Raw genomic sequence first — 15032 nt, 5'->3', positions numbered from 1 at the left:
GACGGTTTTGTGTTTAACCTGCTTATAGTGAATGTATCGGCCATGAAAAATCCAAACTGCCCCACATTAGAGATGCTGCCTAGCTGAGAGTAAGTAACATTAGAGCTAGGGTTAGAGAGACCGTTTGGTTTCAGGATGTGTGTATTTAACTGCCATTGTTCTATCAATACCTGTTCGACTCTGAAGAAGACGCAGTAGCGTCGAAATGTCAGTTTGTTTGCACCTTATTAAAAGCTTTGCAATTTTATCGAGTGCTCCAGCCTCCTTTCATTTGGGTTCAGTCATTTTTTGAAGTGGCCCACTTGATTTAGTGTCTCCTATTTTGGTCCTGTGCTGTGAGCACCGATTCAGTGTTTTTGGCTGAAGCGCAAGAGTGCCTTTCTTTAGTAACATTAGTTAGAAAGTTTACTTAAGTTCTCTGTACTGTCCACATTCAGCACAAATATCACCTTGGCATGCACTAGTCAATCGTCTGCATTCGCTCATGTGTGACCGTACTTTATCAGTGGAATGAGATGATATCACATTTTTTTAGTTCATCTCTGAAACTTGACACTGGCAGGTAGCCTCTTTTTCCCCGTGTAACTTGAGAAACAGGTTAGAGGTAAACAGACCTTTGAGAGTGTGTGCTTTTTAAAATTACCAATTTAATATTTAAATTCTGTACAGAGGCATTTGATGACAACTCGAGACACCAATGTTTAAAATATAAGGAAATATTTGCTTGACTATAGAATGTACAGTTATCATCTGGTACACTGCTTCAGACCAGCCTCTGGTGGTCATCACATACCTCACGGAAACCAATTAAAGAGAGACCTAGATCTTCTGGCGCTTCCCTGATATTTCCAAATAGACCAGACACTACAAGTTGTTTTTCTCTTAACATACTATACTTTATTTATAAAGAAATTTGTTATACAGTGAATTTCTCCTTTTTCAGATTTGGTTACGAAAAGAACATACAGACATTACATGACAAACAACACCCAGGCCATACATAACACACTATGCTTTTGGAATGGAGCCTTAGCTGCCGATCGAGCAGCTGGTGGTGTCAGCCATTTTGGCTCCACTGTTGCAAAGTTCCTGCTGATTTTGTGTGAAGCTAGGCATTCGTGTTCAGCTGGAATAAAGAGGAGGTGCAATTCAAAAATGACTGGGAAGAGGAGGAGATCAGCTTATAGTGTCTCAGATCAGATACACAGACTCAGCTTTCCTTCTTTTACTTCTTTAACTTAAGCATGAGCTAAACAAGGGTAAATCTCCACCACTCTGAATATTTTTGAGTATCCTTGGTTAGTTATTTTTTTAAATGTTATTCTATGTTAGTATACGTTTTCAAGGGTTAGATGGTGTTAGTGCATATTTACAGCCAACAATTCAGTTGAAAGGGCAGCAACATTTGGCCCATCCTACAATCGGACAATTCTCTGCACAAAGCTTATCTCAAAATAAAATCTGACACATTACAAACTGTGTACTGATATTCACTTGCTATTTGAACACGACATGTAAAAGTCTCTTGGGATAACACTTGCAGTCTCCACATGAGGAGGAGCAACACTGAATTAAGGCGGAACTCTTAAGGCATCCAAGTTGCAATTAACTTTGTGTCAAAAACAAAAAGTGTTGATTTCTGATGAATAACGGCACATCACAGACAAAAACTGTTGGAAAAATATGAATCTTTGGAAGGTTGTAGTGGTTACTCTACAGTGCTGGAGAGTAAAGGATTACCTGGCCATCTATTGTTGATTAATATATCAACCTTTCAAAGGTCTTTTAGCCAATCAGATGACTTCAGTGTTACAAATTTTTAACAAACTCGTCCTGATGACCAATAATGTTCCTGATGTGGTCCGATTACCTGATGTAGAATGAGAACGGGGAAATATAGGAAAGATGCTGAAACAGATTTAGTTAAACATGCTGGACATCACGGCTACATAGACAATGGTGAGGACCATGAACCCGATGCCGATTCCCAGGGCCACATGGTTCAGTGTCCTGGCCATCCTACTGCTCCTCTCCGCCCCCATCTGGTCTCCAACATGGTTGGCTTCACGGGCCTGAAGTTGAGAGAAAATGTTTAAAATTAGACATGAGTGAGGTCAAAAAATGCAAAAAGAATTCTCCTGTCCTTCTTCTACTTATAAACGTACTCACACATTGATTATTTTCTAATATCTGTTGAATTGCTGACTAATGTCACAAACTGCTGGTATGACAGCATAGTGATTAGTGATCATGCAGCCGTGTCAATGAAATATGCCTGGGTAAATTTACTCAACATTCTCCAAGATGGTGGTTTCAAGTATACTGGTTGCAAGATCCATCCTTTCTTAAATTCATAGGAGCCTGGATAGATAACTATTTCCTACTAAACACAGGTGAAACAACCACCAGTGTAAAGTGGGAAGCATTTAAAGCATATATAAGGGGAGAAATGATTAAGTAAGCTCCAAGACTAAATAATACAATGGGGAAATACAAACATTGGAAAAACAGATTAAAACACCAGAATTAGAACTTTATGAGAATAATGACATGGACAAACAGCAAAAATTAACAGTAATGAGAGCTGAATACAATAAACTAACAACTGAAACAGTTGCTAAAAACCTCTTATGGACCAAACAAACATACTATGATCAGGAAGAAAAGCCAGGCAAATTACTGGCTTGGCGGGTTAAGAAAATTCAAGCCGAAAGAACAATCAACAGTATAATGACAATGTCAAGCGATTTAACAACAGACCCAATGGAAATTAATGCTACCTTCAGAGACTTTTATGAATTATTATACAAGTCAGAATATGCGCGAGTTACACAACAACAAGAAGCATTTCTCGATCAACTACAATTTCAGAGCCTATCTGAAGATGAAAAGAAAGAACTGGATGGTGCATTAACAGTAGAGGATTTTTCTGAAGCTATGAACAGCATGAACAGTGTGAAAGCACCTGGTCCTGATGGGATACCTATAGAGTTTTATAAGAAGTTTAAACAGAAACTTGTGCAACCTTTATTAGATATGTTTAATGAATCACATAAAACAGGAACTCTTCCACCATCGTTAAGACTAGCTATGATAACTGTGATATTAAAACCTGACAAATCACCAACCAGTTGTTCATCTTTCAGGCCCATTAGTTTAATGGGATGCAATACAAAAATGTTATGCAAAGCTCTCTCTAAAAGATTAGAACAATATCTTCCTCAATTGGTCAATAATGATCAAAATGGTTTTGTATTAAAATGACAAGGCTTCCATAACATTAGGAGAGTTTTAAATGTGCTGTTTGAGAAAAATAATGCAAAAGATACTGCAATGTTGTCAATTGACGGTAGACAAGCATTTGACAGAATAGAATGGAAATACCTTTTTGATCTGCTTCCTAGATATGGATTAGGTGAAACATTTCTCAAATGGATTAAATTATTGTATACAAACCCAATTTCTAAACCTTTCAGTTTACAACGCTCAACCAGGCAAGGCTGCCCACTGTCTCCTCTGCTTTCCACTTTAGCAATAGAACCCCTCGTGATTGCAGCAAGGGCAGTATATCTGGTATTAGAATTTGGGACATAAAGCATCATATAGCATTATATGCTGATGATGTATTTTTTTCTTAACAAATCTGAAGAACAGTATTCAAAATTTGATTCATTTAAAACTTTGGCAAGTTCTCTGGATACAGAATCAACAAATCTCAGTCAATATTGTTATTTTTGAATGAAGAAGAAAGGCTCAATCCCAAAACAGATACACCATTTATGGCTACACAGGATGGATTTAAATGATTTAATTGTCTTGGACTGGAGAGACTGACATACATTGTTAAATGTAAACAGAGTTTGTTTGTATCTGGGACTCATTTATGTCCTTCTTTACCAACGAAACGGATAGCACTGACTGAAAAGCAAAGTTATGTAATGATCCTGGCTTTTATTTTATTTCATTTATTTTGTTCTATTTCATTTTATTTATTTGTCTTATTTTATTTCATTAGTTTGACGTCTGTTGCCATTGTTCATTTTATTTAGTTATTTTTATTTTTCTATTTTATTTTATTTTTTGTCTGTGTGAATGTGTGACTGTTTGAGGGGATTTATATATATATATATATATATATATATATACACACATATTTGACATAAGTTTTGATATGCACTTGAAACTTCAATAAAAATATTGTTAAAACAAACAAGCAAACAAACAAACAATGCAAATTTCTTTATGTCAACCTTTTTGTGCAAGACTTTTTTCCCCTCATAAGGTAAATGTTACTCTGTGCACCAAATAGGGCTGGGTATCTTTACTCCATAGGTATCGACAGAAATAACAAAGTAGTATTTAACCTTCTCCCGTCAAATGATACCTGCATTCAATCCATAAATGACTATTTGTATGACTTTGCTTGTGGCCAATCAAAGCAAGCATTCTCCAATTTAACGTGATGTGTGATTGGCCCACAGCTACATCCATACAGTGTGTGGTGAAGTCGAGTGCAGTGTATTCGGCAGAGTTGGCAGTTCAGCATGCCGATATGCCCCACTGCACTATTAAGTCCACTTCCCCATGCATATAATGAGCCCTGTCTCACTCTGAAGTTGCTGAAATCCAGCGCTTGGGCAGTGACTTGTGTTATCAGAAACCAACAAACGACAGACACAGACTTTCACCTGAGAAAGCAGTGTTCACAATCCTGTAAGATTCTACAGCCAACCCCTGTTCTTTTTTTCTGAAACCCAACCACGTGTGTTTGTTGTTGAAGGAAAAAATAACTTCAATTTGCGGTGTTGTATCGACGTTGTGTGTTTATTTTGAAAGAGACAGTATGTAAACGTTTAATTTGACAAACTTGACATGGTGTTTCAGAACGTCAACAACCAACACACCCAGGGTACCCTGCACGTCATACATGGACGTGGAAAGTCTAAATATGTGACAAGGTCAGATTGAGAATGTGTTGATGTAATCGACACACCCACACACACACACACACACACACACACACACACTTCCTCTGCATATAACCGACACCTGTGTTTACTGAAACTCTGACGCATACACGTACAGATCGGCTACCAACAATTAACTTGTCCCATGTCTGGTGGCAATTTACTCAACTAAATGCTTCTGTAACATAATGAGTATGAAATGAAGTACCAAAAAGGAAATTACTCACAATACTCAATACTCTACGAGTATCAGTATCACTTTAAGGGTACTGGTATACTAAGTTTTTAAATGATACCCAGCCCGAATACTAAATCTGTGATAACCACACATGTGCATCACATTATCAAAGTATGTCAGTCCCTTGAGGATTTCGCGGCAAAAAACCTTTGAATTTGCGGCCAATTTTGTCAAAAATGCGATACAAATTGCAGCATTTTTATGTGATTTTTTTTTTTGCGGGAAATTTCAGCAAATGACAAAAATTGCAGCTAATGAAACTAGGAGAATTTCTATTTTGATTTTTTTAAACTACTACCTCCAAAAAAAAAAAAGTTGTGTAATCACTTGCTATAATTATCATACTGAATATTACAAAAATAGCTGCAAATGTTTTTATAGTTCTCTTCTTTAGTTTTATTTAATTAGTTTCAAAACATGGACTCCAATAATGTTGCAAAAAATCCTGAGTGAATATTGTAGCTCTCAAAACAGACAATGTGACTGTAAAACAACATGTAAGCTACATCCTCTGTAAACTTAACATTTCAATAAATTCAACACATATTGTATGCATTTTAACAGCGCAAATTCTTATGTCAATACAGAGCGTTTCTCCATACTGCAATGCCATTTGCGTGATTTGATGACACGTTTGATGACGTTTCAAAAGACCTGTCAGCTGGAAAATGAGGAAAAATCACGGGATTTTTGAAAAATTGCAAGCCCCTGCAAATATTGTGGACTTTCGTTGAATTTGCATTAATTATTGCGATCGCAAGATTTTCTGGAGGGACTGGTATAACAGTGGTTTTCAAACTTTTTTGAATAATGTACCTGTTTAAAATAATTTCTTTTCAGCTATGTGCCCCTTGACCACCGCAAAACATTTCTGGCAGAAACACTCAGGGAACAAATGTAAACATGAATGTGACTGTGTTTTTTGTCATTTTTGTGGTTAACAATAGCAGAAATAGAAATAGTAAATATAAAATGTGGTCTATTGAACTTTGATTTACATTTTTATTCAACAGTTTATAGTGCAGGTAAGCATGACGGATATTTTTAAAAATAACATTTAAAAAAATCTGCAGCACTCGTATATAGGGGTGCTCGTACGGGCCATATGAGACACTGTAATATAGTATGGGCCTGACCTGTACTACATCACTGTAAAAGGAGTAAACGACCCTGTATTTGTATTATGTAACCCAAGCTGAACAACAGCCACTGTGGCCATTACAGGAAAATGGTAAATGGCAGTACAAGTAGAGAATGACTGTAAAGTCAGCCACTCAACTTAATAATGTTAGTTAGACAGCAATATCTTTAATTAACTAACAGTAGCTAACATTAGCCAGCATGTGCTACTGGTAATGCCAGACCAAGTGCGGCTGAAGCAATGAAACTCCTGAGTTTACTGAAATGAAAAAGCGTATGTCTTCCTTATGAATTAAAAATAAAACTTAAAAACCTGCAATAACAACACTGACATGATGACAAGCATGTTAGCAAACTGATGTTTTTTTACACATCAGCAAAGGAGAAGCTTTAGCATTCATTTGCCGCCATGTTTTTGGCTACCTGGCAATCCAATATTCACTAAGTTGCAGTCATTGTTTTTAATCCAATGCACTTTTTGACAGACTGAGTCAACATCTCATAGTGTGCTCGCAGTCATACACAGCCCTGGCTCTGTAAAAGGGAAACAAAGTGGCCCAAACTGGGACACAAAACATGATTCAAGCCAATCGTCAATGTTATTGTTTGTGCACACAACAGAGGAAAGGCCACAGATGTATAAAAAGAAAGGCAGTAGGAGCAAGAAGGACGGTAAATCTGGCTAACTGTGTATTTGTTTGGGTTCAAACAGCAACAATCTTTCTCCAAAATCGCTGACCCCGCCTTTAACTGAATGTTTACTTGTCCAGGCAGTACATAAAGGGACAAATTCAGTACTGGCAGGCAAAACATCCAGACTGCTCAGTTTTTAAGGTGAAGCTTTAGCCAGCACAACATTTCAGTGGGAGTGTTCATCATTAGTGTCATTAAGTCCCTGCATGGCTTGGTGGAATCGCCTGACTGAGAACATGTCCACAGTAGTATAGTGTGGACATGTATGAATTTTATCAATGATGTAGTAGTAATATGGATACAATCCAAAAATGCATCTTTTTCTCTGAACTTCTCTAGGCCTTTCATTTATACAATGTCTGTGTTTTTTAACTTTGAAAACACAGCTCTCCGGTCAGACTTTAAAAACAATTTTGCTATTTTTTTTTTTTCCAAAAACTCCTATCTTTGAGGACATGATCATGGACTAACAGCCATGTCTGTAAAAACAGTCTGTAGCATCCAGGTACTCCAAAAACTCCAAACCAACCTGCGGCTGTGACTGTCATGATCCAGGGCTTTCATTAGTATTAGGATTTTGTTTGGTGGGTTTCCTGTTTGTGTTCTTCCATGTTTCAGGTTCATTCATGTTAAAGCTATTTCCTGTACATTCACTCCTCGGGCCTTTCCCAAACCGCCTCCTACACCTCCCTATCCACTTTCACTCTGTGTCAGCCACATAAAGTGCCATCCCAAACCAGCTATTGAGGAGTGGAGGTGGGTTATAAAACCCTTCACAACGAGCCTGCACCTATGCCAGCTTACTGACCATGTACAATGCAGAACTGTGTTTGTCATGCAGGAAGCTCTGAACAAATAAAGTTCCACATGACTACCGAGAAATGTAATTTGTTTAAACTTAGATAACACCTTAAATGCTACATTGTATTTAGGATCAAATCTACGCCTCTCTAGTGTCTATAAAACGACAGTCATGTTTATTTTATAATAAAGTGTAACAGGAACTGTTGCAAAAACGAGCAGTGTATAAACATCAGAGTGAGAAATGAGACAGTGTTTACAAAAGTAAAAGACAAGCAATGGCACCAGTGAATCTCAGGGATAAGTTTTGTTCCCTTTTATGTATTATTTATTTATTTACTTATTAATTCATTAAGCTTATCTATTTTAATGGCAAATGCATAATATACGCTACCAAAAATTTGGTAAACAGCAGCATGAATCAAAAGTGATGCAAACACAACATTAAATGGGAGTAATTTTACTTTCCCAAAGCTTGCCACTGTATTGACACCCTACGCCTTGATGTAGGGTTCTTCATTCAGCTGTTTAGGTGACTACAAACGGACTGACACTCCGAGACGGAGTGGTTTGGAAAGGCCCCTCATGTGTCATGTCTGGTTTTACTTCCTGTCTTTGAGAGGCCGTTTACACATACATGCTGATTTTGATAAACGGAGTCATCTTCCTTCGTTTGTGCCCTTCGTTTACACGCAAACGCAGATTTCTCCTCTGAAAACGAGTCTTTCTAAAAACTCCGGCCAGAGTGGAGATTTTGGAAAACTCCGGTTGCGCGTTTGCATGTAAACTGAGATAAACGGAGCTATAGGCAGCCGACGTCACAGTATGTGCTGGAACTTGCGCCTGTGTAAAAAGTGCGACCTATGTTGCTATGGTGACAATGGATACATGGAAGGCTTGAGCTTCTCGTTACACTGCCACCTACAGGTTTGGCATGCTCTTGTGTATATATACACGGGTAAGTGTAAACGAAGATCTTTTTGAAAACGGAGACAGTGAAATGTCCGTTTATGAAAATAGCCAGCCACGTGTAAATGGCCTCTGAGTGTTTTCCCGCCTTGGTCATTAGTTTCACTCACCTGTTCTTCGAGGCCGTTTACAGGCCAGTGAAATGTCCGTTTATGAACATAGTAACGTAGCAACGTGTAAACAGCGTCTGCCTTTGCCTTATTTCCCCAGCTACACACCTGCCCTGCATTAATCATTCCCTCCTCCTGAGTTTTTTCCCAGCCAATCAGCTCCCTGCCTGTTCCTCTGCCTCATCACCTTATTCATCTCACCTGAGCTCCTCCACCCTTTTTCTCCACCTGCAGTTCACCCCCTCATCAGACTAGTTTGTATTTAAGTCCTGGCTTTCACTTCAGTCTTGGCTGGATTCTTGATTTGGCTGTGTGATGTTCAGTTGCTGTTTCCCTGAAATAAAGCTTCATCTTTTTGAGCTCCTGTGTTCTGCATTTGAGTCGACCTGCTCCAAACCATATAACAGATCTGCAAACAGTTCTGCCGTTTGTCAACCACTGAGAGGCAAATGAAAGTAATCATTACAGGTTACATGTTCCTTTGTGTAAACTGTAATTTGTCAGATTTACAAAGCAAGTTTTGCTTTGAGGATTTGGTCATAGAGAGCAGTCAATATGAAGCACACCACCCTTTTCATACAATACAACCTGAGCGGGTGAAGCCAGATTTAATCCCTTATTTATTTCCACTATTCATGCACCATTTGGTGTGCAAATGCAGAAGGAACTGAAAGATTGAATACGATTGTTTTCAGACACTTGTTGTGTAAAATGGAACCTCAATGCTGGGAGCAAAACTCCATAAAAGGACATAAGAGGAATTACTTCTTCAAAGGGAAATGACAAAGTTTTTTTTTTTTCCCAAAACACGTGATATTAGATTAAAAAAGGAAACGCAAGAAACCTGTGGTCCAATTTAAATGACTAATCTAATACAGGGAGCCCTGCGCCTTTAACAAGAGAGCTGTCCAGAGTCTTAATCAAATCAAACTCCTACTCTCACTCCCACACACCCCTATTGTGTATACGACTGAGTGTGTGTGTGTGTGTGTGTGTGTGTGTGTGTGTGTGTTTTGTAGGTGTCGTGAGAAGGCCCTGTCTGCTTTTGTAAAGCTGGTCATGATTAGCAGCAGCTGTCTGGCTCTGCCTCCTGTTGTAAAATCTGTGGCTCTGTCCCCACGGCCATGCATGATTTATAAACAGGACGATGTCCCAATCCAACACTATTCTTTACAATTCACAGGCAGCTCAAGAAAGATGTTGCTAAAATGTTACTATCTGATGTATAAGCAATGTCAGCATCACCTTAAATATTGAAGAAATACTCTCATACCTGTCCATTAAGCATAAAGCCTCAGCAAGGAGACAGTTAGCTTAGGAATCGAAGCAGGAGGAAACAGCTAGCTTTGCTTAGGTAACTGGTTATATTAAGTTAAGCCCCTTTCCCACTGGAAAAATACCCACTTACACCCACTAACATCTGGCTTTTGTATTGAATGGGAAAGGTCACAATCAGCATTCACACACAGGTCAAACATCTCTGCAGTAGTCATGGGTATGTAACGGCTCCAGCTCCGATTAGCAGTGATGAAAATATGACACCCAGGAGGCTGTGCTAATTTTCCACAGACTGAATAAGTAACAGATATAAAAAATAGTAACAACACCAACATTTCTCCAGGCGCCATGCTAATTCTACTGTTTACTAACCTGTTTTCTGGTGCATTCGTAACACCAAACATGACACACTAGAAGTAAAGTAAGTGCACTGACAATGGTAGTCTAGGGCCTATTTTTGGTGGGTTTTCTTGCAGTTAAAAAACCTGTACATGGTTGTTACTTTTGGTGAAAAAAGGAAGATTTTAATTGTGGCTTTGAGATCTCCCATCCAAACAAGGACTAGAGTGATGAGCATTTATTCCCTCCAGCAGTCAGGCTGCACAACAAAGCACACACCCCTCCTGTGTCAGCCCAACCTCCCCTCCTCCTCACCACTGTCATAAATAACCCCAGACTAGAACTCTGAATCATGTCTGCATGTGCTTACTATTTTTGATTTTTTTTTTACTCCTGATGACTATTTTATTGTATTTCACTGGAAGGGCTGACTATCTTCTCAGTATTCATTTTAAACAACTTTATTCTATCTTATTTTTATTACCACTTTTATCTAATACTTAGGCTATGTGTGGCCTAGGGAGATGCTTGCTGTTTCAATGTTTTTATACAATGACAATAAAGAAACTTAACTGTCTCTCAAAATGTCAAGCTAATACTTCAACTGACCAAATTTGACTCACAAATACTATTATCTATTTTTAGTTTCCTCTAATTAAATAGTCTCTTTTTTATTCATTAAATTTAATTAAATAACATATTTCAACTGGACAAATAACACTGTATTACTGTTTTTGTCAATGACTGTGTTGTTCATTTCTAAAATGTTGAGTACTCATTGGTTGATAGGAACAAGGGCATCTTTGAAAGCTGGATGTAGCAAGCAAAGGGCGATTACATAACATCCTGGTAACGTCAACCTGATCAAGAAGCTGTCATGAACACTCTGTCTTCTTAGTCTCCAAGATGCTTTCAGTTAATTAAAAAAACTAAACATATTTGCAGTTTCAACGTGATAAGACAGCTTAATCAATCTGAGCAAACGAGAGCAACTCTGTCCCAGAGCCTTATCAGAGAAAGATGCTGCCTGGAGCCGTTCCCACTGGGTGCGGCACTGTCTCAGCTACTAAATACTTAAAAATGATGTTTTATATAATATGGTGAATTATTCTTTCAACAACTCGATTAAGCCACAATACATGCTTCCTACTAACTGATTATATGTAATATAACATCCACTGTAATCATAACACAGACCCCTCAAATTGGATCCATTAGGTGCAGTTTCACCTATTATCCTCCATCTAGATTTTATTTTCAAATCGTTTCAGTATCCTAACATTGAGTCAGTGATGATGAGTAATGAGATTGCAGTTGTAAACAATGCCATTACTGCTACTTCATATATAAATCTGAAATACAGTCAAAGTTAGTTTGATTGGATGATTGGCAAAGTATCACATCTATAACAATATGATGGAGGAAAAGACATCTATATTTCTACAGAAAATCCCAGAGAGAAGTCAGTGTGTCTCTGACCCTCCCCCCACTACACAGAGAGTTCCAGCTGGCTGCTGCCTATCAGCCGGAGCTGGTATTCAGAGCCTCATTAAGGTTTTTTTTTTTTTTTTTTTTTTTAACAAGGCAAGTTCTTGTCATCAGGGGCAAACAGGCCAACATGTGTGTGTATGTCACTGTTACATACAGTATGGACTTGTACAATGAGGTTGTGGAAATTCTCAAATTTGACAGAATCTCTTCACACAAAACTCACTTAGTTTCACATTCCTCCGATTTTAAAGCAAAGGGAAGGACCTGAATTTCATATGGGCATATTTTCTCATATCAAAGATGAACAAGGCAGAGCATTTTTGCAGAACTCTCGGTTTTGACAGTTATTTAACTACATTGCAACATAGAATAGTAACAAAAAAAAACGAACGTCAATAACCAATTATTTAAATGTTTATTAATAATCTGACGAACCTAATGGAACAAAAGAGGCACACCTTGACCGTGAGGGCAGTGCAGCGTACGCACAGCCTACAGCATGGACATGCTAGTGTTAAAAGTATATTGTGAATACTTTCACATCATCACCCAGCGACTAACGTCAATTGCTGCAGTGTTACCGACCTAAAACACCTGAGTGGTGAAGTAAATAACTCACGGGAGACTGTAAGGTGCTTGCAATCACAAATATTATAAATTAGACATAAGTGAGGTCAAGCAATCGCAGATGGATACAATTCGACTGGCACCCCCTGGTTCAAAAGCCAGGGTATGGAGGCAGGTTGAAGGGAAAAGGGACCTGGACAAGAGCCACATTGTATGCAAGTAAATTCATCTCTTGACTTAATTATAGATCACTACAACTACAGTACGCTATGTTTTAAAAGTATCAGGTAGTCACACAGTGAAAAAAATAAATCATGTATTGAAATCAAAAATTTTGAGGCATCAAGACGCATCGATAATCGTTCTATCATTGAATCGCAGCCCTCTGAATCATAATCTAATCTGATTGTGGAGGTGCCTGGAGATTCCCAACCCTAGTTTCAAGGTGGGCACCCAAGACTTGTGTGATCAATTCAGTATCTCACCAAATGTCTCCCCTCCTGCTCCTGAGTTATGACATTGAATAATAGCCTGAAGAGTGTTTTTGCAGAACATTATGATGTCACAGTGAAGCTGACCTTTGACCATTTGGATATCAAATGTCATCACTTATTCATTTATCCTTTTAGACATTTGTGTGTTCCATCGGCGTGTATGAACTATTGAGCTATGGCCAAAAACATGTTTTGTGAGGTCGCAGTGACCTTTGACCACCAAATTCAAATCAGTTCAGTCTTGCGTCCAAGTTGATGTTTGTGCCAAATTTGAGAAAATTCCCTCAAAGTATTCTTGAGATATTGAGTTCACGAAGACGGGATGGATGGACAGTATAGACACATTGTGCAGCAGTGTTTGTGTTCAGTGATCTGTGGTGTTGTACTTAAAAAATACTATCAGTGTATGTTGCAATAGAAATTACTTCATTTTAGGAAAACTAAATACATGGCTATCAATCACAATAATAGCCTTTTGCATGGAGAGAAAACGACCCTTTGAGCTAAAATAACCACTAAAAAAGGCAATATTTGTTTTAGGAATACATTAATATAAAACTATAATCATGCTGTAACCCTGAAAGCATTTCTTTTAATGAGTTAAAATTGGCCCCTTTAAAATATCCAATTCACAATAGGTCATTTAGACTACACCTGTTACATCAAAGGCCATAAAACCAACTGACGATAATTCTGCTGGGAATCCTGTAAGTGGCACACACATCTCTCAGTCAAAGGCTGATATCAAGAAGTGAAAGAAAATTTACAACCGCCGATAAACCCGGCTGTGCAGTTTCTTCGAGTCACCCCCCCCCCCCCCCCGGCCTTTATCGAAACCGAGTGAGTATGTGTGTTTAATTCCTCCTTTGCAAAGTAGCTGATACCTGATATCAGTCAGAAACACTGGGCAGAGCTCTGCTTTTAGCTCAGAGATAACAAAAAACTGTATGCCACATTTTATCAAGTAAATACTGCACCTAATGTGGGCCAACACTCTACATACGTTTATTATCAACCCATAAAATGGGATATGAAAGCATGGCACACAGAATTAACATGTGACGCTACTTCAAAATTTCAAGTATTGAGTCTGTTGTTCAAAGAATAACTCAACCTACTAACTTCAACTACAACAATTTCCTGATAGTTTTCTTGAGGTTTCCTAAAAAGAAAATGCAATTGGGTACCAATAATAGGAAAACAGAGGCAGTGTCTGATGGGTTAATTTCCAGTTGAATAATTCAAATGATTACCTTGAGCATCTTGAGTTAGTGTACAACAAATCAGCTGATCATGCAAAAAATGTCAAAGGCAAGCATAAAATTTAAAATATGGAAAGTTTATTTTCTGATACTTAACAATTAATATTAACTTGGGTTTAAGCCAAAAAACCAAAAGCAGTTAGTACCAAATTATACAAGTTTTTACACTTTTTTCTTTTTTTTTTTACACAAGAAATGTCTGATCTATTATTTTCTTAATCTATCAGGAAAAAAGTTTTACCAAATGTTCTTAACAAGAAAAGGGGAGAAACAGGATCTCTTTACAAAATAAAAGAATGCTGACTGAATCCTCTTAGAATACAACATCTTCTGAAATGCCATGCAAAAACTGTTATATCATAGGCTATTTTATACGAATAATATAAAAGCCCTTGCATCTGGTGAATGTAAGGACTCTTCAAGTTCTTCTTTGGATCTGCTGCTTCATTGCATCTTCGTATCCTCAAATCATATTATACAGGCTGATATACTGCATTAATTGTGTTTGAGGCTTTTTACAGATTGGCTGCCTGTCTACTGTCATGTCCTCCTGTCTTATTTGTCCTTCAGTAAAGTCTGTGTGTTCTCTCTGTGAGCGGGCCTGTCTGTGTGTGGTTTGCCGTGCGTGAGAGCAGTCTGTGAGGATGAATGGGGATGAAGAGCGAGGGGCTGATATTTGTGAG

At 38.0% G+C, this 15032-nt stretch overlaps 1 protein-coding gene across 1 annotated transcript in view; it reads right to left on the bottom strand.

The window, feature by feature from the left end:
- Positions 1-871: 871 nt before the first annotated feature.
- Positions 872-15032, bottom strand: part of LOC125893208 (proline-rich transmembrane protein 1-like) — a 34101-nt gene continuing 19940 nt past the window's right edge. Inside the window, exon 3 of the mRNA XM_049583767.1 lies at positions 872-2072. Coding sequence (XP_049439724.1) covers positions 1920-2072 — 153 coding nt within the window. The 3' untranslated portion in view covers positions 872-1919. The remainder of the gene's footprint in view (positions 2073-15032) is intronic.

The sequence above is a fragment of the Epinephelus fuscoguttatus genome, linkage group LG8 (genome assembly GCF_011397635.1).
Source record: "Epinephelus fuscoguttatus linkage group LG8, E.fuscoguttatus.final_Chr_v1".
NCBI lineage: Eukaryota > Metazoa > Chordata > Actinopteri > Perciformes > Serranidae > Epinephelus > Epinephelus fuscoguttatus.
This window is presented reverse-complemented; position numbering and strand designations above follow the sequence as displayed.